Source organism: Suncus etruscus, chromosome 6, assembly GCF_024139225.1.
Source record: "Suncus etruscus isolate mSunEtr1 chromosome 6, mSunEtr1.pri.cur, whole genome shotgun sequence".
Classification (NCBI taxonomy): domain Eukaryota; kingdom Metazoa; phylum Chordata; class Mammalia; order Eulipotyphla; family Soricidae; genus Suncus; species Suncus etruscus.
The window spans coordinates 32,380,373-32,406,668 of record NC_064853.1 but is presented as its reverse complement, the minus strand read 5'-3'; the positions used below and the strand labels follow the sequence as shown (position 1 = coordinate 32,406,668).

General features: G+C 42.4%; 1 protein-coding gene across 1 annotated transcript in view; it reads right to left on the bottom strand.

Annotated features, from left to right (window-relative positions):
• Positions 1-26,296, bottom strand: part of TESK2 (testis associated actin remodelling kinase 2) — a 138,924-nt gene that overhangs the window by 61,692 nt on the left and 50,936 nt on the right. The window contains exon 3 of the mRNA XM_049774780.1: positions 23,171-23,292. Coding sequence (XP_049630737.1) covers positions 23,171-23,292 — 122 coding nt within the window. The remainder of the gene's footprint in view (positions 1-23,170; positions 23,293-26,296) is intronic.

Here is a 26,296-nt window from a genome sequence, read left to right as displayed (position 1 = left end):
GCCCATCCAGAACCAAAGGTGGTTGGTTCGAATCCCGGTGTCCCATATGGTCCCCCGTGCCTGCCAGGAGCTATTTCTGAGCAGACAGCCAGGAGTAACCCCTGGGCAATGCCAGGTGTGGCGCAAAAACCAAAAAAAAAAAAAAAAAAATATGTATAAATTGCTTTTTCTAGGGAGTGTCTTACAAGAAAGGATGTTTCTCTGGGAGTAAAGGATATCCCTATAGAGTAAAGAGATGGTTTGTATATGCATGAGATTTGGGTTTGATCCCCTGGCACTGTAAAGAAAAAAATTATATACCTAACTAGAAATAATTCAATTCCCATCAACCCAAATCAGGAAAAAGAGGTGCAGCAAAATATGGTAAGCTATATTTCTTCCTTCATTATGGTTTTCAAAATTATAATGTAACAAGGTGGCTAACTATAGCCTCCTACTTGTTTTTGTGCCTTTATTGGAACACATCCACAGTATTCTCTATGGTTGCTTTTGTGCTAGAACCACAGAGTTAAAGAGTGGTAGAGACTGAATGATTTGCAAAAACTAACATTACGTAGACATTTAAAGAAAATACTTGTTGTGGGGCCGGGTAGGTGGCGCTGGAGGTAAGGTGTCTGCCTTGCAAGCGCTAGCCAAGGAAGGACCGCGGTTCGATCCCCCGGCGTCCCATATGGTCCCCCCAAGCCAGGGGCGATTTCTGAGCACATAGCCAGGAGTAACCTCTGAGCGTCAAACGGGTGTGGCCAAAAAAAAAAAAAAAAAGAAAATACTTGTTGACTCCCATTAGATTCCTGACATCACATGTTCCCCTGAACACTGTCAGGAATTACCCTTGAGCACAAAACTAGTAGCAGTCCTTTTCTGTTTTGGTTTTTATTTGTTTGATTGGTTTTGGGGGTGCCACACCTGTTGCTTTTTGTTATACCTTATTTTACCCAAAACAAGATCACCCCCTGGTTTCTTTGTATGTTTGTTTACAACTTGGATTTACTCCCAAACAGAGATTGTCTTTCTCGTAAACCTGGGAGGGTTTACTGCCCCACCCAGGGGTAGTCTCCTTACTCAATAAAGGCAGGAGGAGCTCTATTCTAGGTAGACTATCAGGGGTCTCAAACTCAATTTACCTGCGGGCCGCAGGAGACAAAGTCGGGGTGATCCTTGAGTGCAAAGCCAGTAATAAGCCTTGAACATTGGGGGATGTGACCCAAACAACTAAAACAAAACAAAGCAAAAAAAGATTCCTCTAGGTTAGGGCCACAAAATGTTGTACAGAGGACTGTTTGCGGCCCACGGGCCACAAGTTTGAGACCCCTGCTACAAGTGTTTCACCCTCAGACTGGTTTGGATTATTTCTTGTGCGACTCTGATTCAGACTTGTTCACCTGGGCTTGGAGTTATGGCACGTGGGGTGATTTTACACACACCCAGCAATGCTCAGAGCTTACTACTGACTGTGTTCAGGGATCACTTTTGGTGAGCTTTGGGGACAATACAGGATGCCAGAGATTGAATTTGTTTTGGCCATGTGTAAGGCGAATCCCTATCTGCTGTACTCCAGTCACAACTAGGAAACTTTGAGCACTACCATGTGTTGCCAATCCTTGCCCCTCCCCCAAAAAGGCTTGTTATGAAGATTTAATGGAATATTTCTATAACAGCAATTAGCAATGCCTAGTAAACAAAAGTTTTTGGGGGGTAGGTTGTTTTATACTTTGGGCCATACCTGACAGTGCTCAGGAGCTATTCTTGGCTGAGTGTTTGTGGGTCACTCCTGGCAGTGCTTTGGGAACTAAATAGTGCTTTGGGAACTAAATTAAGCCCTGGCCTCTAGAAGGAGAACTATGTATTCCTGCCCACTGAACTATCTCTCTGGCTCAGGTTAGTGGATTTTTACTTTACCATGATAATAATGGTAAATAATATTTTCTCTTGCTTGAGGGCAAGAGAAATGATACAGAGATTATGCATACTTTGCATGTGCCAAACCATGGTTCAGGACCAGCACCAGGTATTGTAGGTGCAGCTCTGGAAGCCCCCAAGCACTACTGTGTGTGGCTCTCTGGAGATCCCTAGCACCAGTGGGTAGCCTGGGTAATTCCCAGGACCACAGGATAGAGCAGACTGCATTCACAGACTCTTGTTGAACCACAAGTCCAGTTAGCTAACGATTTGTTGGGAGGGGTTCTTTAGTACTACTTGGTTGACATTTTCTTACCCCCCCAAAAATCATAGTCCTAAACTATGCTACCCCTTACATGAATTCAAATAGTTTCTCAAAACACAAATTTCTATCTTCAAAAACTTTCAATTACTTCCCCTTCTACCTAGAAATAGCATAAAGACTCCTTACTAAGCCAGAAAAAGAACAAGTGTACTCATTGTCTACATATTTTTAACCTTTAGTCCTTCCTACACTCATTATAATCTGCCTTCTGCTCTTATACTCATGAGTTTATAACCTTCTTAGAAAATCAGAATTTTACTTATCTATGCATTTTTAGTACCTGGAATAGTGGTTGGCACACAAGCAAGAACTCAGTAAAGATTTGTGAAGTAGGGGCCAGAGAGGTAGCATGGAGGTAAGGTGTTTGCCATGCATGCAGAAGGGTGGTGGTTCGAATCCTGGCATCCCATATGGTCCCCCCAACCCTGGCGGACTGATTTCTGAGTGTAAGCCAGGAATAACCCCTGAGTACTGCCAGGTGTGACCCCAAAACAAACAAACAAAACAAAACAAAACAAAGATTTATGAAGTAGGACAAATACTTTTTATAATACGTATAGAAATTCAGTTTCAAAGGTTTTCCCTGACTCTGGTGAATGGATGAGTGTCAAAACATTGTATAACTGGGGCCAGAGCAATAGTACAGTGAGTAGGGCATTTGCCTTGCAAGCGAAAAACCTGGGTTCAATTCTCAGCATCCCATATCATTCCCTGAGCCTGCCAGGAATGATTCTGAGCAGAGCCAGGATTAACCCCTGAGCACAAAGGGTGTGGCCAAAAAAAACAAAATCAAACAAACAATAAAATCCACTATATGACTGAAACTCAAATACAAAAATAATTAAACAGACAAAATAATGAAAGAGAAAAAAAAGCTTTTCTCTGAGTTAGGTTTTGCATACTGATCTCCCTCTATCAGCTAAAAATGTCACTTTCTTTGTAATGATCTCCTTCCTGATGTCTTCAGGGTTACAGTAGCACATTGCTCGACAGGGATATATTTTTAAAATGTTTTTGTGCAACTTCTGCACTGTGTAAATGTCAGAAAGATATGATACTCAATACAGTCTATTCTACACCTAAGTCATATGGAATTACCAATTGTTCCTAGATTACAAACCTGCACAGCATGTTATTGTACTAAATACCAAGACCTAAAACTACCTAGACACATAAAAGACACACTAAAATTTTTTTTATCTTTCATAGAGTAAAGATTAAATTATACATGTGAAGGTGTAAGTGTAGAACTCTACACACTATAGACTATAAACACTGTATGAAAGTAAGGATTTTGTAGGGGCGAAAGAAACAATAATAGAGTTTAGGACCTGATCCCGCCCCCTCCAAATACTTTTTTCAATAATTAAACAACCTTAGCTTATTATAACTTTGCTTTGTTTGGGGGTCAAATGTGACAGTGCTAGGAAACTAGTCACTCCTGACTCTGTGCTTAGAGGTTATACTTAGGGGTGCCTCAGGGGACATAAGATGTGACTATCAAATCCTGGCATCCCACATTCATCCTATTGTGCTACTCCCTCCAATCCCACTATATAGCATTCTAAAAATTTCTAAGCTTGGGCCCAGTGTGACAGCGGGCAGGATATTTGCCTTGCAAGCAGCCAACCCAGGTTCGATCCCCAACATTGCACATGGTTCCCCCAGACCCAAATGCCTTCAGGAATGACCCATGTGCACAGAGCCAGGTGTAACCGCTGAGCACTGCCAAATATGGCCCCAAAACAAAACAAAAAAAAATTCTAAGTTTTTAAAAATTTTGGGCCCGGAGAGATAGCACAGCAGCATTTGCCTTGCAAGCAGCCGATCCAGGACCAAAGGTGGTTGGTTCGAATCCCGGTGTCCCATATGGTCCCCCATGCCTGCCAGGAGCTATTTCTGAGCAGACAGCCAGGAGTAACCCCTGAGCAATGCCAGGTGTGGCTCAAAAACCAAAAAAAAATAAATTTTTTTATTGGATGCCAGGAATCACACCTGGTTTTGTCATGTACAAGTTAAGTGCCTTACCTGCTATGCTATCTCTCCCACCCCAGTTTGCTTTGTTTTGAGACCACACCTGTTGGCATTGCCTTGCACACAACTGACTAGGGTTCAATTCTTGGTATACCATATGATTCTCTGAGCCCACACAAGGAGTGATTCTTGAAGTATAGAGCCAAGAGTAATCCCTAAGCACTAGATGTGGCCTCCAAAACAAAACAAAGCAAAAAATTTCCTTCTTTTTCATTCTCCTTTTCTTCCTTTATTACTGCTGCAAACAACCAGGAGACCCACCTGAATGTGGTACTCAGATACTTTATTGTGGTACCAAGGCCTCCCAAAAGACAGTGCTACTGAGATCATTCTGAGCATCCACAGGAGTATTGGGACTCAAACTCATCACTTTAAGCCTTCAAGACAGATGATCTGCCACTGAGTTATTCCAGGATCCTAATAATTCCTCATCTTTATTTAATGGGCTTTCTCTCCCATTTACAATTTTTCATTTATAAAACTTTTTCTTGGAGGGAGGGTATATCCAGCAAGGCGAACACCCTACCCACCGTACTATTGCTCTGGACCCCTAAACTTTTATTTTTCTTTTTTTTTTTTTTTTTTTTTTTGGTTTTTGGGCCACACCCGGTGATGCTCAGGGGTTACTCCTGGCTATGCGCTCAGAAGTCGCTCCTGGCTTGGGGGACCATATGGGACGCCGGGGGATCGAACCGCGGTCCGTCGGAGGCTAGCGCAGTCAAGGCAGGCACCTTACCTTTAGCGCCACCGCCCGGCCCAAACTTTTATTTTTCAACTAGGATACACAGCTGGAGTAAAGATAGCTTCAATGAGCTGAGTATATGCTTTCATGCAGGAGGCTTGGGATTGGTCCTCCTTATAACTTGGTCTTCCAACCACTGTCAGAAAAAGCCAGAAGTAGCCCATAAGTACAGGATGAACACATATTAGCCTGGGCCCATCAAGGTTAAGGATTATCAGCAACACTGTCTTCCACCCTCACATATCATCCCACCGGAGAATTTTTAGGGGCAATGATTTCATGGGACAGTCACCTCCCATGAGATCTTCTTCTAGAATACATCTCAGGGTCATATACTGCTTGAGCTTTTGTCTGTTTGGGGGCAAGGACTCAGTTATTGGAGTTCATCCCTGGTGATGCTGAGCATTACCAATTTTTTGGAGGGGTCCCACCTGGCAGTGCTCTGGGGTTACTCCTGGCTCTGTGCTCGGAAATTGCTCCTGACAGGCCCCGGGACCAAATGGGATGCCGGAATTTGAACCACCATCTGGCAAACACCCTACCACTGTGCTATCTCTTTGGCCCCCACATAGGTGCTTTTAGTCATCATTGAGTGGCCTGCCAATAATCATATAAATGACTTTTTCTATCTTCTCTCTTCATTTTTCTCTCTTTTTATAGTATCAAGGACCAAACCAGGTTAAATTTAGGATCCATCTTTACAATTTGTGTGTGTGCTGCCAGCAATTGAACCCAGAATATCAGCTCTACTACTGAGCTACATCCAGATCCCATTTTCAAATTTACTTTAGAGTTTGGGAACCAGTCAGTGGTGCTAAGGGGACCATTTGTGGTGAGAAATTAGAACCAGGATTATGGTCATAGCCATAAGCAAATGCATAAAATCCTGTACACTCTCTCCAGCCCCATTTCAAACTTTTTATAGATCATAGATATTTGCAAAAATTCTGCTTAAACTCTTCACTATAAAGGTTTTTTGCTGTTATTGTTTTGTTTTTGTGGACACACACAGCACTGTTCAGGGGTTACTCCTTGCTCCATTTTGAGACACTCATGAATCAATCCTGGGATGCTGGGTCAAACCTGGGTCAGCTAAGTGCAAGGCAAGAACCCTATCTGCTATATTATATTTCCTGTTCCAGGAAAGGTTCTTTTCCTCTCCTGCCATTTCTTTTTCTCTTGCCTCTTCTTCAGCTATACATTAATTTCAACAATTCATTTGTTTTATTCCCCAGCATCCATTCTAAAGCTTCTCAATATAATTTTCATCCACACCTACTTTAAAGTTGATGCCAATTCAACCTCGGGGTAGTTGAATTTTGCAAACCCCTTCTCTTTAGCAAATCTTTTGAAGTCTTGGATAAACTTCTTAGGTATCTTTTCCACATATTACTCATGCACCCCTTGGAAACATCATCTCAAGTCCAAACAAGGCACTTAATGAAACTATAGAAGCTGGAATTCTTCCAGAATTACATCAGTATCTTCACATTGTCTTCCACCACTGCAGCAATTGCCCAGGTAAATTTCCACCTAAGGTTGTAGACCTGAAAAGCTACAATATCTCCTTGACCTATTGATTGGAAACACCACTTTGATAATGGAGGTAGATCAATAAAAAGAGGATGTCCAGAGCACTATCAATAATAAACAATCGGGCCCGGAGAGATAGCACAGCGGCGTTTGCCTTGCAAGCAGCCGATCCAGGACCTAAGGTGGTTGGTTCGAATCCCGGTGTCCCCTATGGTCCCCTGTGCCTGCCAGGAGCTATTTCTGAGCAGACAGCCAGGAGTAACTCCTGAGCACCGCCAGGTGTGGCCCAAAAACCAAAATAAATAAATAAATAAATAAATAAACAAACAAACAATCAAAACAATCAATAATCATTTTTGTTTGGTTTGGTTTTTCTGGGCTCACACCCAGCAGCGCTTGGCTCTACGCTAAGAAATCGCTCCTGGCAGGCTCAGGGGACCATGTGGGATGCCAGGATTCGAACCACCGTCCTTCTGCATGCAGGGCAAATGCCCTACCTCCATGCTATTTCTCCAGCCCCAACAATCAACAATCTTGATAAAAGAATGTTACTCTCCAAATAGTACTTCTCCATTTTTGAACTTTTTTTTTTTTGGCATAGCAATTCAGGAGAACATCTCGGAAGATGAGCTGGGTTATCCATGACTCCTTACTGCTCCCCTAGTACATCAGCAGTACATGCTCTAAAAGGCCTTGAATTCTCACTATTCCATATCACAAAGGTTTCAACTTGTAGCCTGTGACATTGATCCCAAGCAAGACTATCATCCTGTTCTTAAAAGCCTTGAAACCTGACTCTGACTTGGCCTCCTAATGGATTAAAGTTCTTTAATAGGAAGGTTTCTAGAACAAAAATGTTTCATCCATATGGAAGATTTGCTCTGACAAGTCATTTTTCTCCACCACTTATATAATTTCCAAATTTTCCAAGTGCCTTTTAAAATCAGCACACATGACTCACCAGGTACTTTCACTTTACATAATAAATGATTCTTGAATCATTCTAATCAATTTTAACCATCGTTGTCTGCAATAGTAGTAGTCACACATGAGTATTTGAAAACCACTGATTTAGGGCCAAAGAGATAGTACAATGAGTAACCTATTTGCTTTGCATGCTTCAGACCTGGGTTTTATCTCCAGCACACCATGCTACCCACCCCCAGCACCACCAAAAGTGATTCCAAAGTACAGAACCAGAAGTAAAGCTCTGAGCACTGCCGGATATGCTCTTCTTCCCAAAAAAAAAAAGTGAAAGAAAGAAAACCACTGGATTAAACCACCCAGAATTAGCAACAAATTTAACATTATCAGCCTTTTCTTTCAACAAGTCAAATGAACTTTTGTTGTTATTTGGGGCCACACCCAGCAGTGCTCAGGGGTGACTCTTGGCTCCGTGCTTAGAAATTTTTTCTTGCAGGCTTAGGGGGGCCATATACGATGTCAGGAATCAAATCCAGATCTACTGTGTGCAAGGCAAATGCTCTACCAGTTGTGCTATTGACCCAGCCCAAAGGATTTAGAATTTAGCTTTGTGTTTGGTCTTTCTATCCAAGTCAGAAGTTTCTCCCTGTCTGCTATAGGACCTTCTCAAAATTTTGTTATTTTTTTGCTTTCAATAAAGTAGATCCTTTAACAGCTTCCATCACTTTGTTGTTCTCCTAGATCCAACTATGTGTAAAAATACATGCCTAACTAGATGTGAAAAATCATCTAAATTTTTTTGGTTTTGTGTTACACCTGGCAGTATTCAGAGGCTACTCACAGTATACTGCTTGGAAGTTGCTATGAAGGTACTCAGGACTTTGTGGTATCAAAGATCAAACTCTCTTCTGCCTCTCTTTCTCTTATCCAGCTCTTCGTCAATCATATTTGGTACATTTTTTGGTTTGTTTCTTTGGCCACACCTGACAGCACTCAAGGGTTACTCCTGGCTCATACTCTCTCTCAGAGATCATCCCTGGCAGGCTCGGGGACCATATGGGAAGACGGGAATCAAGCCCACGTCAGCTAAGTGCAAGGCAAATGCCATGACCCCTTTGCTATTGTTCTGGCCTCTGTATATCTGGTACTTCTAACTCATTTCATGCTCATTTGAAAAACTTCCAAATAGCAATGTAAGGTGACAGGATCTGAAGTCAGACTGCTTAAAGTTTAATCCTACCATTGCCACTGATAACCTCAATGTATTTCCATTTCTTCTCATGTAAAATGTAAATATTAATATTAATCTACCAACATAATTAATGTGAAGATGAGATCATATAATCCATTTTTTTTAATTTTTAAAATTGGTTGTCTTTGAACCACACCAAAAGGTATTCAAGGATCACTCCTGGCAGTGCTCAGAGACAATAGGCAGTACAGGAGATTGAACCAACCACATGCAAGGCAAGCATCTAAATCCTTGAACTATTTTCCAACCCCTATTCCTTAACTTTTAACTATGAATTGTTGGTTCTGGTTTGGGGAGGAGGAGGAAGAGGAGGAGGAAGTGGTGGCGGTGTAGGAGGAGGAGGAGGAGGAGATGAAGCAGCAGAAGTAGCAACTAGAGTTTAGATAACATGATTTACAAGCATATGGTCTTGAGTTCAAATCCCTGTGTCAAACACTAACCTAAGTAACTGGCAGCTCATACCTCATACAGTTTCCTTATATAAGCACCCCAAAAAGGGGTAATGACCCCCAGCAAGTACTCATCTCCATTAGCACATGGATCCTTGTGCAATATGCAATGATGAGAATGATCCCAAGCACAAGAGACAGAAAAAGCCCCCTGATTTTTGTTTTTCTATTTTTTTTTTTAGTTTTGTATTTATTTTGGGATTGTGGTTATTGTTTGGCTGTTGTCTTTATTGCTGTGGTGCTTTGGGGGTATTTTTTGTTAGATTTTTTTATGTTTTTTGTTGTTGTTGCTGCTGTTTTTTTTCTGTTATTGTTTTTGTTTTCTTATTTGTCTGAGTTTTTTTATTTTTATTATGTTTTTCTTCCTTTTTTCCCCTCTCTTCTCTTAAATTGATATTTATAACTTCTAGATGGACTCCTCCCAGTTTTTTGTTTGTTGGATTTTTGCCCCCCCTCCTATTTTTTCTTTCCTTCAAACAAAACCACATAACTTGAATCATCTTGCTCTGCCTCATAAATTGAGGGAGAAATAATAAATGGTACCAAGACCAAACAGGCATACAAACATTGAGTAAAAAAAAATGGATCAGACTTAAATAACAAATCCAAAGCTAACGACAACAGAATCGATACCAATCTACAACAAGCTAGATACAGAGGGGACCACTTATTCTAGCAGCCCGGGGGACAAATGAGATGGACAGGGGATAAATGCTGGAACAGGGACGGAGGGAGGACAACACTGGTGGTGGGAATGCCCCTGATTCAATGTCACTATGTACCTAAAATATTACTGTGAAAGATTTGTAATTCACTTTGGTCAAAATAAAAATTATTAAAAAAAAAAAAAAGAGGGGCCAGAGAGATAGCATGGGGGTAAGAAAAAAGAAAAAAAGAAAGAAAAGAAAGAAAAAAATTTCTTTATAAAATGGTCCTCCAGGGGCTGGCAAGGTGGCGCTAGAGGTAAGGTGCCTTGCAAACGCTAGCCAAGGAAGGACCGTGGCTAGATCCCCTGGTGTCCCATATGGTCCCCGCAAGCTAAGGGCAATTTCTGAGAGCTTAGCCAGGAGTAATCCCTGAGCATCAAACAGGTGTGCCCCCCCCCCAAAAAAAAAGGTCCTCCAAACCTGCCAGGAGTAAACCCTTACCTGAGTTCCCCTGGATATGATTCCCATCCCCCCCCCAAATTAAACTGTTGGGTATGACCCAAAAAGCAAAAACAAATTTTTCTTTCACAGCTCCATCAGCCTAGATTCCAAAACTTTTTAGAACAATAACATTTTTGAATATATGTATTTTTCCTTGTTTTTTGGGGGGTCACACCTGGCAGCGCTCAGGGGTCACTCCTGGCTCTACACTCAGAAATCACTCCTGGCAGACTCGAGGGACCATATGGGATGCTGGGATTCGAACCACTGTCCTTCTGATTGCAAGGCAAATGCCTTACCACTGTGCTATCTCTCCGGCCCCGAATATATGTATTTTTTTCAATGCCAAGGATCAAAACCAGTTTTAATGTATACAAAACAATACTGGGGCCAGAGTGATAGCACACAACCAACACAGGATTCGAATTCTGTTATCCCAAATGGTCCCCTGATCCTGCCAGGGGCGATTTCTGAGCACAGAGCCAGGAGTAATCCCTGAGCGCTGCAGGGTGTGACACAAAACAAAAATAAAAACAAAAACCAAGGGCACTGTTGGGACAGAGAAATAAAACAGCAGCTAAGCATTTGCCTTGCATGCAGTTGACCTAAGTTAAGTCCCTGAGTGCAGACCAGGAGTAACCACAGAGTAACACTGCAGGAGTAACCAGGAGTAACACTGCCAGGGCACTACTGATAAGCACTGGCATCTAATACCATTTTGAATTCCAATCCTTTATATGAAATTGCTTTGTTTTGATATGGTTTTTTGCTTTTGATTTTGATTTTTGGGCCACAACCTGTGGTGCTCAGGGTTTACTCCTGGCTATCACTCTTTTTTTCTTTGATTTATTTAAACACCATGAATTACAAGGTTGTTTATAATACAGTTTTTGTTTTACACAGGTAAGTTGCTCATGACTTAGTTACAGCCACACAATATACCACAACCTTCACCAGTGTGCATGTCCCATTACCAATGGCCCCAGCTTCTCTCTCACCCTCCCTGATACCCTCTCTTCCCTCCTACCCACCATCTTCCACCTGCTTCTTGGGCAGGTATTTTACTTCTCTCTCTCTCTCTCCCTTCTATCTCTTCTCTCTCTTTCTCTCTTCTTTTCTTTTTGAAACTGTGGTTTGCACTACTGTTAATAAAGGAATGCCATGAAAGAAATCACTCCTGACATGGCTCAGGACCATAAGGTGCTAATGGTTGGCTTTGTGAAAATCATGTGCCCTAATCACTTATACTTTCACCTTTTATCAGTTTTTTTCCCCCCTCTATGAAAGTGATTCTAGGGGCCAAAGAGATAGAATAGCGGGTAGTGTTTGTCTTACATGCTGCCGACCCTGGTTCAATCTCCAGCATCTCATATGGACCCCTGAGCCTGCCAGGAGTAATTTCTGAGCGCAGAGCCAGAAGTAACCCCTGAGCACTGCCAGGTATGCGCCCCCAAAAAAGTGATTTTAATTTTATTTCTATTTTCCTATTCTAAAATATCATAATCATGCTGATGTGAGTATTTTCTCTTTTTTCTATTTTTTTCTCATTTTTTTCTGAGTATTTTCTTTTTTTTTTTCTTTTTTCTTTTTTTTTGTGGTTTTTGGGTCACACCCAGCAGTGCTCAGGGGTTATTCCTGGCTCCTGGCTCAGAAATCGCTCCTGGCAAGCACGGGGGACCATATGGGACGCCGGGATTCGAACTGATGACCTCCTGCATGAAAGGCAAACGCCTTACCTCCATGCTATCTCTCCGGCCCCCTGAGTATTTTCTTATTTACTGTGATAAGCCCTTTTCAAACAGAAGTTCTAGAACTCTAGAAAATATTCTTACCAGTCAAAAGTAGACTTCCTAAATGGATCCTTCAGATCCCTTATTTTTCCTCTTATTTCTCCTTTTTTTTTTTTTTTTTTTTTTACCTTTTTCCTACTAGTAGATATCCTTTTTTGTTTTGGGGATTAATTTTTTTTTGTTTTGTTTTGGTTTGGGTTTTTCTGTTGTTGTTCTTTGAGTTACACCCAGTAGTTTCCAGGGCTTACTTCTTGATCTGTGCTCAGGAATGAATCAGAGAGAGCTTGGGAGATCATATATGATTCTGGGGGTTGAGTTTAGGATAAATGTCTAGCATGAATCTGACCAAGATTCACTACCCAGCATTACCTAACTTGTGAGGTCCAAAACAAACAACAAATACACTAAAATTGGGACAGAGAGATAACACAGTGGTAGGGCATTTGCCTTGCATGTGGCCAACCCAGGATGAACCCAGGTTCGATTCCCAGCATCCCATATGGTCCCCCAAGCCTGCCAGGAGCGATTTCTGAGAGCCAGGAGCAATCCTTGAACACCACTGGGTGTGACCCAAAAACCAATAATAAATAAATAAATAAATTATACTAAGATTGTGTTTTAATCTGGAGAGATATAATACAGGGGTTTTTACTAAAGCTAATACATTAGCTTTGCATGCTGCCAATCCCTATCCAATCCCTAGTATACTTCTGATTCCTCAAGCACTTTCAGGAGTGATCCCTGAGCAGAGAACAAAGAGCACTGAACAAAGAGCCCTGAGCACTGCCAGGTATGGCCCCAAAACCAAAACTGTGTTATCGCTGAGAAGAGTGTTTGCCTTTCACACAGCTGACCCAGGTTTAATTCCAAGTATCCCATCTGGTCATCACTGCCAGGAGTGATTTTTGAGCACAGAGCTAGAAGTAACCCCCAAGCATCATCAGGTGTGGCCCAAAATTAAAAAACAATTGTGAGCCAGAGAGATAGCACAGTGGTAGGGCATTTGCCTTGCACACAGTCAACCCAGGACAGATGGTGGTAAGATTCCAGGGATCCCCAATGGTCCCCCGGGCCTGCCAGGGGTGATTTCTGAGCCCAGGGCCAGGAGTAACCCCTGAGTGCCACTAGGTTTGACCCAAAAAGCCAAAAAAAAAAAAATTGTGCCAGAGAACTAGTAGGTTAATGATATAAAATTTGTTTTTTTTTCCTCCGTACGAAAGATAAATATAGAGGCCAAAACAATAGTGCAGTGGATAGGGTGCTTTCCTTGTATATATCAACCAGTTTGATGCCCATATAGACCTCATATAGTCCTGAGTACCAACCAGCAGTGATTCCTGAACACAGAGCCAGGATTAAGTACTAAGCACTACAGGGAATGCCCCGCCCCCCCCCCAAAAAAAGGAAGCTATATATAATCTCAACTAGAATAAAAGTAATTTTTTTCTTTTTTTGGTTTTTGGGTCACACCTGGCAGCACTCAGGGGGTACTCCTGCTTCACACTCCTGGCAGGCTCGGGGGACCATATGGGATGCCAGGATTCGAACCATAGTCCTGCATGCAAGGCAACACCTTACCTCCATGCTATCTCTCCAGCCCCAAAAGTAATATTATTATTACATTTATTACTATGTAAAGATGGGTTAAGTTTTAATTTTTTAATTATTAAAGAATAAATAAATCTGACCAAAAATTTTAAACGTTTTATCAGGTGATAAAGAGATAGCACAGGGCCCGGAGAGATAGCACAGAGGTGTTTGCCTTGCAAGCAGCCGATCCAGGACCAAAAGTGGTTGGTTTGAATCCCAATGTCCCATATGGTCCCCCGTGTCTGCCAGGAGTGACCCCTGAGCACCGCCGGGTGTGACCCAAAAACAACAACAAAAAAAAAGAGCACAGCAGGTAGGGTGTTTGCCTTGCATGTGGCCAACCTAGGTTTGATCCTGGCATCCCATATGGTCTCCCGAACTTAACAGGCATAATTTCTGGGCACAGAGCCAGGAGTAATCCTTAAGCATCACTTGGAGTGGCTCAAACCAAAGAAAAGTTTTATCATATTTTTTAAATTTCCATGATCAGTAATCATTCTTTTTTATAATATACCATTATTGTTTCAAAGATTTAATATCTTCTCTAACCTACTAAAAGACAATTACTCTAAAAGGTTTAACAGAACTAAGACTGTCAACCTTGCTGGGGGTGAGAAGAGACAGGAACAGAGATGTAAGGATGGTGGATGTGGTACACCTAAAACATTGATACTAATACTATTGTAAATCAGGATACTTCAATAAAAACATGTGATTGGGGGCTGGCTCATTAAATAGAAGTTAGGGCATTTGCCTTACATGTAGCTGACCCACGTTCGATCCTTGCATCCTATAAGGCCCCCTAAGCCTGTCAGGAGCGATTTCTGAGTGCAGAGCAGGAGTAACCCCTGAGGGCTGCTGGGTGTGAGCCCAAAAACAAAAATAAAAACATGTGATTGGAAAAATAAATAAGATAGGGGCCGGGCGGTGGCGCTGGAGGTTACGTGCCTGCCTTACCTGCGCTAGCCTAGGAGACGCACCGCGGTTCGATCCCCCGGCGTCCCATATGGTCCCCCAAGCCAGGAGCGACTTCTGAGCGCATAGCCAGGAGTAACCCCTGAGCGTTACCGGGTGTGGCCCAAAAACCAAAAAATAAATAAATAAATAAATAAATAAGATAAATTAATATAAAAAATAAGGAGCCACAGGGGGGAAAATAACAGCAAGGGGCCAGAGCAATAGTACAAAGTGTATAGGTCATTTGCTTTGTATAGGGCTAACTCAGGTTCAATCCCTGGCATCCATATGGTCCCCCTGAGTCTGACAGGAGTGATTTCTGAGTGCAGAACTAGGAGTAACCCCTGAGCACTGATAGGTGTAGCCCCAAAACCAAAAAATAAAATTATAAGATAATATAAAAAACAAAATATGGGCCCGGAGAGATAGCACAGCAGCGTTTGCCTTGCAAGCAGCTGATCCAGGACCAAAGGTGGTTGGTTCGAATCCCGGTGTCCCATATGGTCCCCCGTGCCTGCCAGGAGCTATTTCTGAGCAGACAGCCAGGAGTAACCCTTGAGCATCGCTGGGTGTGGCCCAAAAACCAAAAAAAAAAAAAAAAAAAAAAATGAGGGCCAGAGCGGTGGCATAGCGGTAGGGCATTTGCTTTACATGTGGCTGACCTAGGACGGACCATGGTTCAATCTCCCCACATCCCATACAGTCCCCCCAAGCCAGAAAAAAATGTAGGGGCTGAAGAGATAGCACAGGGGTGTTTGCCTTGCATGCAACTGACCCAGGAAGAACAGTGGTTCTAATCCCAGTATCAATAGGGTCCCTGGAGACTGCCAGAAGTGATTTCTGAGCCCAGAGCCAGGAATAACCCCTGAGCGCTGCTGGGTGTGACCCAAAAATAAAACCAAAAAAAATATAAAAGATTTTTATGAAAGGATTAGGTAGAAAGTTATTGCTAGGACAAATGGAAGGCAAATCCAGTCACAGCATCATACTCCCTCCCTTTCTTCTTTGATGTTCCTCTTCTCCCAATTTCTATCTTTTCTCCCTGCCCTTCTCCCTTCAGTAAACATCCTTTCTTCCCCACAGATCATGCATACTCTGGTAAAATGTGAATGAAGCAGAATTTGTAAGCAAATGTCTTGCTTGCTAGATGAACTTTAAAATATTACAAGACTTTTGGTTGTTAGTATTTTCATATAAGCCATCCTCAATGTTGCTGGGGGGTGGTGCTTAGAACCTAGGCCTGGCAATGCTCAGCAGATGTATAGTTGATAGTTCAGTGCTTGGGCCAGCAATGTAGTGAGTCTCCAGGGCTACACCCAATGGTGCTCAAAAGAATATGCAGTGCCAGAGATCAAACTCAGGGCACATGAAGACAAACCAGAGGCGAGAGATTCTGAGATAAAGACTTTTGTGTGGCAGGGGACAAGGAAATTTTGGTCATACTCCAGGGGTACTGAGGAACTATGTGGTACTGGAAATAGAAGCAGTGTTGGCTGCATGCAAGGCAAGCACTTATTAACAGTACTTATCTATCCAGGCTTTTGATTTTTGGTTTGGGGCCATACCTGGCAGTGCTCAGGGGTTACTCCTGGCTCTGCATTCAGAAATCGCTTCTGGCAGGCTCAGTGAACCATATGGGATGCCTGGCATTGAACCAAGATCAGTCCATGTTGGCCAAGTATAAGGCAAAGGACCTATTGCTGTAATATCGCTCGAGCCCCTGAGCTGTTTTTTATTTTGTTTTTATTTTATTATCTTTTTTGGTTTGTTTGTTTAAACTAGCAGTACTCAGAGATCACTTCAGTGAGCCTACATGTGGTCCTAGGGATCAAACCAAGGTTGGCAGGTCAAAAACTCTTCCAGCTCTGCTATCTCTCTGGACCTCTTTCTATCTAGACTCTTGGTGACTATTTCAGAAAGCTAAATAAAAGTATCTTTGAGGGAGCAACTAAAAGCAGCAATGTATGTGATTCTAGAATGAAAAACGTGATAGGAAAAGAGAAAAGTAAAATAAGTACAAAGAGTGTAAAGTAGGGGCCGGGAAGGTGGCGCTAGAGGTAAGGTGTCTGCCTTACAAGCGCTAGCCAAGGAACAGACCGCGGTTCGATCCCCCGGCGTCCCATATGGTCCCCCCAAGCCAGGGGTGATTTCTGAGCACATAGCCAGAAGTAACCCCTGAGCGTCAAACGGGTGTGGCCCAAAAAAAAAAAAATTATAAAAAAAAAAGAGTGTAAAGTAGAAAAAAGCTGAACACAATTGAGAAATATGAAGGTTTCTTGAGGGTGCTATAGGACAATGCAGTTTGTAATAAGTACTAAATAAATGGCAGCCAATGCTAGATGATTTAATGATTTAACTGTTAGAAGCTTAATTGTTTAATGATTACAAATTATCCTCCATGAATGGCAGAAAGATATTACAGAAGGTAAAGTACTGCCTTGCACACTGCAGAGCTGAGTTTCATCCATATGATCCCTGGATCACCACCAGAGTTATCCCTAAGCAAAGAGCTAGACTGAACACCAATGAGTGTGACCTCCTACCACCAAAAAAATTATCCTTCATTATATGTTATTTATGTCTCAATAAACATACAGTTTTTATGGTCTGGAGCAATAGTACAGTGGATAGGGTATTTCCCTTGCACACGGCCAATCAGGTTCTAACCCAAGTATCCCATATGGTTCCCCAAGCACCATCAATCAAGAGTAATTTCTGAATGCAAAGCCAATAATAACACCTGAGCACCACTTGGTGTGACCTAAAAATAAAAGAAACATAATACAGATTTAAAAAATCATGTTTTTAGGGGCCCGAGCAATAGCACAGTAGTAGGGCATTTGCCTTGCATGAGGCTGACCCAGGGTAGACCTGGGTTCTATCCCCGGCGACCCATATGTTCCCTCAAGCCAAGAGCAATTTCTGAGCACATAACCAGGAGTAATTCCTGAGCGTCTCCAGGTGTGGCTCAAAAGCATAAACAAAAATCATGTTTTTTAGGCCAGAGAGATAATACAGGAGATAAAGTGTTAGCTTTACATGCAGCCAACTCTGATTTGAATCCCTATACCTCTTATAGTCCCCTGAGCTAAGGGACATTCCTGATCACAGAAGGAATAGTACCTGAACACCAATGGGTATGGCCTCACAAACAAAAACAAAAACATGGGGGCCGATGTGGTAGTGCAATTGGTTAGGCCTGCCTTGCTCATGCTAGCCTAGGAAGGACCAATGTTCAATCTCCAGGCGTCCCATATGGTCCCCCAAGCCAGGAACAGTTTCTGAGCGCATAGCCAGGAATAACCCCTGAGCATAACCGGGTGTGGCCCAAAACCAAATACATGGTCTTTCAGGAGTTCTGCTACTGTCAATCGAAAAAGATTTTTGAAAAAGATGAATTGAAAACATATTGTATCCCTTCCAACAAAAAAGGCAAACATATAGTCACAAATAGCCTTTGGAGAGGGCTAACATAAATTCTTGGGGGACGGGGAGGAATCAAAGCATTTTATCTGGGGGGTTCAAGGGAGGACCAAAAGCTGACAACCTGCCAGAATCTCCATAGCAGTACAGCCACAGAAAGGTTAAAATAATTCTCAACAATAACAACAAAAACAAAACACTTGATAGAAAAATATGTTCAGGGGCCAGAGAGATAGAACAGCTGTAGGGTATTTTTGCCTTGCCCATGAATGACTCGGGTTAGACCGGAGTTCAATTCCTGGCATCCCATGTGATCCCCCAAGCCTGCCAGGAGTGATTTCTGAGTGCAGAGCCAGGAGTAACCCCTGAGTGCTGCAGTGTGTACCCCCCCCCCCCGCAAAAAAAAGGAAAAGAAAAGAAAAATATATTCAGTATGTGACCTAAAAAGAGTCAACATTAGAATGTGAATAGGGAGTCTAACAGAAATATTAAATTTCTCATGGCATGAAGACTAACAAAGAGGCATGAGAAAAAATCTTGGTACTGGTCCTTAAAAAAGCCATTGGGGAATAGAAGTGAGCAGGGCATGGAATTGGGTTACTGATCTTGAGCACAAGACCTCCTAGCATAAACAACTTTATTCACAAGAGGCCCAAACAATCAGTCCCTGAACTCAACAAAGTCCTTTATTGTTCCTTTTTTTAACTGATAATTTAGAGTAACTGTTGATAAAACAATTTTAACAGTATGTGTGTTTTAAACATACACATGCACACGCGCACACATGCACACACACACACATACAAAGTTACTGCTTCTATGACATTTACCAGGTTCACTCAAGTAAAACTACAAAAGTTCAGCTCACTCACTCCTGCTGGACACAAATAACTGTTCCAACAGAGAACCAAGATATGACCAGGGGATTGGATACCTGTCATCAGCAGTTCACACCTTCTTTCCCAAGCAGAGTTTCCAAATCATTGATACAGTGACTTTTTTTCTTGATACAGTGATTTTTAAGTTTGTCTTTGTTTTATAGCTGTGGGTCCTTTCTTCAAGACTCTGATACAGAGGTTCAACATAAAATAAAACATTATAAGAGGAGGAATGCTCGCTAAAGATGGGATGGGACATATTTCTGCTGCTCACATCACAATCTACTAAGTTCACTTTCTCCATCATTCTCTCTGACTATTCATACAAGTCTCTAAAATAACTATTTTACTTCAGGCCAGAGAGATAATAAAGAGGCTAGGGCACTTGGCCTTGCACAAACCTCACTGATCCTGGTTCAATTTTGCACCAAATATGATCCTGTCAAGTCTCTGGCAGCAAGGAATAGGCAAAAGATGCCATGGTTAGAAGAACTGTTCATAATCTTCACTCAATGTTCTATTCATGTTCAGAAGAAATAATTAAAACTGTTAATAATGACGTTTGAGAACTTTTTTGTGAAATCCCTTATGCGGCCCTGCCTCACCCTGACTTTGCCTCCTGCAGCCCCAAGGTAAATTGAGTTTGAGACCCCTGCAAGAGAGCCAAGAGCCAAGAGGACCAGTCTATGGTAGGAAGCTTGCCACAAAGAGTCAGAAAGTGCAATCAGAGCAGAGAAAGGAATACTACGTCAATGATAGTTGAAAATGATCACTTTGGATAAGAAATGAGTACTGAAAGGAAATAAAGATACCTTTTTTTTTTTTTAGATTTTGGGCCAATCTTAGAGATTTAATCTCTAAGACCATGTATAATTCTCAGAGGCCTTCCAGAGTAGTGATCCCTAAGCAGAAAATCAGGAGTAAGCCCTGATTCTGCCACCAGGTGGAATCACCACCACCACCACCCCAAACCTCCAAAAAGGTAAAGAACTCAATAAACAAGCCATCAAAGAATAATGTTTTCTAGGCTAAAGAAATAGCATAGGAACCGGAGTAATAGCACAGTGGTAGGGCATATTTGCCTTGCACATGGCTGACCAAGGACAGTCAAGGTTTCCATCCCCAGCATCCCATATGGTCACCCGAGCCAGGAGCTTTTTTTTTTTGGGGGGGGGGGTTTGAGCCACACTCTGCAGTGCTCAGGGGTTACTCCTGGCTATCTGCTCAGAAATCACTCCTGGCAGGCACCAGGGACCATATGGGATGCCGGGATTCAAACCACTGTCCTTCTGCATACAAGGCAAACAAACGCTCTACCTCCATGCTATCTCTCAGACCCCGTGGAGATATTTCTGAGTGCAGAGTCAGGAGTAACCCCTGAGCACTGCTGGGTGTAGTCCAAGAAAACAAAAGACAACAACAAAAAAGAAATAGCACAGGAGATAATGCTCTTACCTTGCATTTGGCAGGCCCTAGCAAATTTCCAACACAACCATTGGGTCCCTCTACCCAGCCATTGCTTGGGGTCACTTCTGAGCACAAAACCAAAAATAGCCTAAGTAGCACAGGATGTGGCATACTGTGGTGACATAGGTTCAATTACTGTAACACAAATGGTCCTCTGAGCTTGAATAGAGCCTGGTATGATCCAAAAATCAAACAAACAATAAACCAAGACACTTTTCTTACATGCCACAAAGGCTTGGTCCCCAGGACCACATAAGGTCGCCAAGCATTACCAAGAGTGATCCCAGGGGGCCAGAATGATAAAAAAGCAGGTAGGATGTTTGTTTGCCTTGCACTCAGTTGCTTGCAAGTGGCAGACCCATCATCATCCATATAGTCTCCTGAGCCTGCCAGAAGTGATTTCTGAGCCAGAGCCAGGAGTAACTCCTTGGCACCACTGGGTGTGGCCCAAAAAAACAAAACAAAACAATCCCTGTGCACAAGTCTGGAGTAACCCCTGAGCAATGCCAGATGTGACCTGATCCATACTAGCTGAAAATAAAGGACTAAGAAGCCAAAAATTTATATAAAGATAGAAAATTTCAAGTAAACAGTGATCTACTTATGATTTTCTACTACTGACCAAACCGTAAATCATACTTGTTTTGTTTTTGTTTTTGTTTTTGGGTCACACCCGGCAGTGCTCAGGGGTTACTCCTGGCTCTACGCTCAGAAATCGCTCCTGGCAGGCTCAGGGGACCATATGGGACACTGGGATTAGAACCACTGACCTTCTGCATGAGAGGCAAACGCCTTACCTCCATGCTATCTCTCCGGCCCCCGTAAATCATACTTATACCATATGATTTCTTTCTAATCCATTATAAATATCAACGACAATGTGAATAGTACATTTAACATTTTCTTTCATATTAGGGATCAGACAGATAGCATAGTGGATTGGGGTCCTGCTTTGCACACAGATATCCAGGTTCGATCCCCAGCACGACATATGGTCCTTGAGCCCCACAAAGGTAATCCCTAGGAGGTAAGAAGTCTGCCTTGCAAGCACTAGCCTAGGACAGACTGTGGCACTATCCCCTGGCGTCCCATATGGTCACCCCAAGCCAGGAGTGATTTCTGAGTGCATAGCCAGGAGTAACCCCTGTGCGTCAATGGGTGTGGCCCCAAAACAAACAAACAGAAAAAGTAATCCCTAAACATGTAGTCAGGAGTAAGCCTTGAGCATTATTGGGTGTGGTCCCCCTCCTAAACAAAAGCAAAACCAAAACACAAAAGACCTAGTTAAATTTTTGTTTGTTTTGTGGGTCACACTCAGTGGTGCTCAGGGGACCAAATGGGATGCTGGGAATCGAACCCAGGTCCGTCCTGTATTGGCTGCATGCAAGACTATTACTGTGCTATCGCTCTGGTCCTGACCTAATTAAATTTACAAACATATTTAGCTTCATTTGGAAATGAAGCTTCTCAAAATATCAACATTATTCAGATACTGATTACTAGAATGTAATAATTTATAACTTCATTATATATTTTAATTCTTTAAAAACTATGGGGGGCCAACACGATAGCACAGCAGGTAGAACATTTACCTTGCATGCATCTGACCTGATTCAATATCTGGCATCCCATATGGTCTCCTGAGCCTGTCAAGAGTGATTTCTGAGCACAGAGTCAGGAGTAAGTAACCCCTGAGCAGCCAGGTGTGGCCAAAAAAACAAAAATTAAAAAATAAAATAAAATAGAGGCCGGAGAGATAGCATGGAGTTAAGGCATTCGCCTTTTATGCAGAAGGATAGTGGTTCGAATCCCTACATCCCATATGGTCCCCTGTGCCTACAGGGGGCGATTTCTGAGCATAGAGCCATGAGTAACCCCTAAGCACTGCCAAGTGTGACCCAAAAGAAATAAAAAATAAAATAAAATAAATAAACTATGGTGTCAGGGGTATGTAGCTCAGTGGAAATCACTTGCCTTAATGTTCACTTTCATTCCCTAGCACCACTAGAATTAAATAAATAGGGCCAGAGAGATAGCATGGATGTAGGGCATTTGCCTTGCATGCAGAAGGATGGTGGTTCAAATCCCAGCATCCTATATGGTTCCGAGAGCCTGCCAGGAGCGATTTCTGAGTGTCGAGCCAGGAGTAACCCCTGAGTGCTCCTGGGAGACCAAAAAACAAACAAAAAATTAAATAAATAAAAGTAAATGTCTCCTCAAGTGAGTGCTAAAAATTAAGAATAGTTTTGGGGGCCAGAGCAATAGCACAGTGGTAGGGCATTTGCCTTGCACACTGCCAACCTGGGATGGACCTGGGTTTGATCCCAAGTATCCCATACCAGAAGCAATTTCTGAGTGCTGCTGGGTGACCCAAGGGGGGTGGGAAATAAAAGACTAGTTTGGGAGCATAATCTTACTCCTATTGCCATTCACTGATTTAATTACAATTCCTTATAAATGATAAATAAAATTGAAAAACCACACAGAAACTATCTTTTCTTGGACATATTTCTAATTCAGCAATAGGAAATAATGGTTCCAGTGAGCTATTATTAAGAGTAAAGAGAGAGAAGTTGCTTAATTAAATGCTGTTAAATTATCAGAAAATTACTTCAATAGGTAGGAAAAGAACCAGATCCAGCAAGAGATATCCAATATGAATCTCAAATCTCTTTTTAGGTGTTAATTCTCTTTTAACAGCTTCAATAATGTTTCAGCTTTCTCATGGATCCCCGAAAAAGAAGTGGAAAAGCCATTACTTAAGGATGTTAGGATGGGAGAGTCTATTCATGAGCTGCACTTCTTTCAGCATGTTTGCCCGGTTGCTGCTCAGTGTGTTCATCTTAAGAGCCATCACCTGACCAGAAGCTCGGTGTCGTACCTATGAAAGAAAATAAAACAAGGAAAGTGGCTTAAGAGCAGAAGCTATACATGAGGTCAAATGTCCACCTTTATAATATACCAGGATATTTTTATGCACACTTAATATAGACATGACAGAAATGTTTCCTCTATAAATCTGACCACATTATTTTTATCCTAGCAGATACCGCTCTTGTAAGCATTGTGAATGTACTCAAAATGTGCTGGATATTTTTTGTTTTTGTTTTTGTTTTTGAGTCACACCCGGCAGCGCTCAGGGGTTACTCCTGGCTCTATGCTCAGAAATTGCTCCTGGCAGGCTCGGAGGACCATATGGGATGCAAACACCTTACCTCCATACTATCTCTCTGGCCCCTGCTGGATGTTTTGTAAAAAAAAAATGTGGCCAGCATCAGCCCTACAAAGTCATAAAGTATAAGAAAAGCAAGGATTCTCTGCATACCCAGGAAAGCAGTGATATGGCAGAAGCAGAGTGGTTATAGGGGTCAGACTAAGCTAATTTTCTGCAAAAAAGTTAAAACAACAAAAATTATGTTGAGGCTTGAAATAGGTGAGACTAACTGCAGATCTAAAAGAATGGTGGCCATTAAGAGATGCAAGAATTTTGGTTTTTTTTTTTTTTTTTTTTAGGGCGAGTATTGTGGGACACCACACCCAGCAGTGCTCAGGGGTTACTCTGCCTCTGCACTCAGGAATCACTCCTGATGTGTTCAGGGGATCACATGGAATGATGGGCATTGGACCCAGGTGGACTGAATGCAAAGCAAACACTATCTATATCTCTTTGGCCCTAAGATACAAGCATTATGAACAGTGAGATTTTTGTTTGTTTTTGAGACACACAAAGTACTACTCAGGGAGGTTACTCTCATTTCTGCACTCAGAAATTACTTCTGGCAGGCTTGGGGACCATATGGGATGCAGGAAATGAACCTAGGTTGGCAGCGTGCAAGGCTGTGCTATTGCTTAACCTTTTTGTAGAATTGGGGGGAGGTCATACTTGGTGACACTCAGGGGTTACTCCTGGCTATGCACTCAGAAATCGCTCCTGGCATGGGGGGAACATATAGGATGCCAGAGGATGGAACCATAGCCTGTCCTAGGTCAGCCTCATGCAAGACAAAAGTCCTACCACTGCGCCAATACTCTGGCCCCCTTTTTTTGTATGATTTTAAGTGAACAGAAAGTTAAGAAAAGATATTCAAACAAACTAAGTATTATGCTAAGTTTCTCTTAAACATAGGAAGTTTCTTCTTCCTCCTCTACTTTTTTTTTTTTTTTTTTTTTTTGGTTTTTGGGCCACACCCGGCGGTGCTCAGGGGTTACTCCTGGCTGTCTGCTCAGAAATAGCTCCTGGCAGGCACGGGGGACCATATGGGACACCGGGATTCGAACCAACCACCTTTGGTTCTGGATTGGCTGCTTGCAAGGCAAACGCCGCTCTGCTATCTCTCCGGGCCCTACTTTTTTTTTTTTTTTTTTTTTTGTGGTTTTTGGGTCACACCAGGCAGTGCTCAGGGGTCTTTCCTTGCTCCGTGCTCAGAAATTGCTCCTGGCAGGCACAGAGGACCATATGGGACGCTGGGATTCAAACCGATGACCTTCTGCATAAAAGGTAAACGCCTTACCTCCATGCTATCTCTCCGACCCCTCTCCTCTACTTTTCAATTAACTTATTCACCTTTGGGCCCGGAGAGATAGCAAGCAGCCGATCCAGGACCAAAGGTGGTTGGTTCGAATCCCGGTGTCCCATATGGTCCCCTGTGCCTGCCAGGAGCTATTTCTGAGCAGACAGCCAGGAGTAACCCCTGAGCACCGCCGGGTGTGGCCCAAAAACAAAAACAAAAAACTTATTCACCTTCTAAAAAAAAAAAAAAACACTTAAGTTTCACATAACACTTAATGAATGAATCTAGGGCCCGGAGAGATAGCACAGCGGTGTTTGCCTTGCAAGCAGCCGATCCAGGACCAAAGGTGGTTGGTTCGAATCCCAGTGTCCATATGGTCCCCTGTGCCTGCCAGGAGCTATTTCTGAGCAGACAGCCAGGAGTAACCCCTGAGCACTGCAGGGTGTGGCCCAAAAACCAAAAAAAAAAAAAAAAAAGAATGAATCTAAAACTAACACTAAAGCCACATCCTCAAAATTTCCCCTAACTGTAAAATATATATTTATAACAACAACAAAAAATAAAACAAGCACTGTGGCCAGAGACATATAGTAGAGATGAGGCATTTGTCTTGCATGCAGCTGACCCAGGTTTGATCCCTGACACCACTTATGGTCTCCTGAACACAATGAGAAGTGATCTCTGGGAACAGAGTCAGAAGTAATTCACCATGTGTAGCCCCAAACCAAAACTTAACAATAATAACAAAAATCCGTTTACTTCAGGGCCAAAAGGCCAGAGAACATGCTTTGCATGCAAGAGTTCATGCAATGGGTTCAATCCTCCCCAATGCATGATCCCTGAGCAACCATGAATATTGCCTCCCTCACAAAATTCCTTTCATATCTTGTACAATAGGGAATTACCATGCAAAAATGTTAAAATTCTATGGACTTTACAAGTATTATATCAGTATGTTATACTTAACCAAGTAGGATTTAATCATAGAAAACATAAAATTGGACCAAAAAGCTAGTGCAGGGGTTAAAGGGGTTAAGTACATGTGGCTGACCCTGGTTTGATTCCTGATAGCACATGGTCCGTCAGGTGTCACCAGGAGTGACCTCCAAGTATAGGGCTGGAAATAATCCCAATACTGCTTCATGAGTGTAACCCAAACCTTCTATACTTGTCATTGACAATCTTCAATCTCCCAACAATTCTTAAAAATATCAATAACATAAAAATAAATATCAATAACATGAGGCAGGAGAGATAGCTTGGAGGTAGGGCATTTGCCTTGCATGCAGAAGGATGGTGGTTTGAATCCTGGCATTCCATATGGTCCCCGGAGCCTGACAGGAGCAATTTCTGAGTGTAGAGCCAGGAGTAACC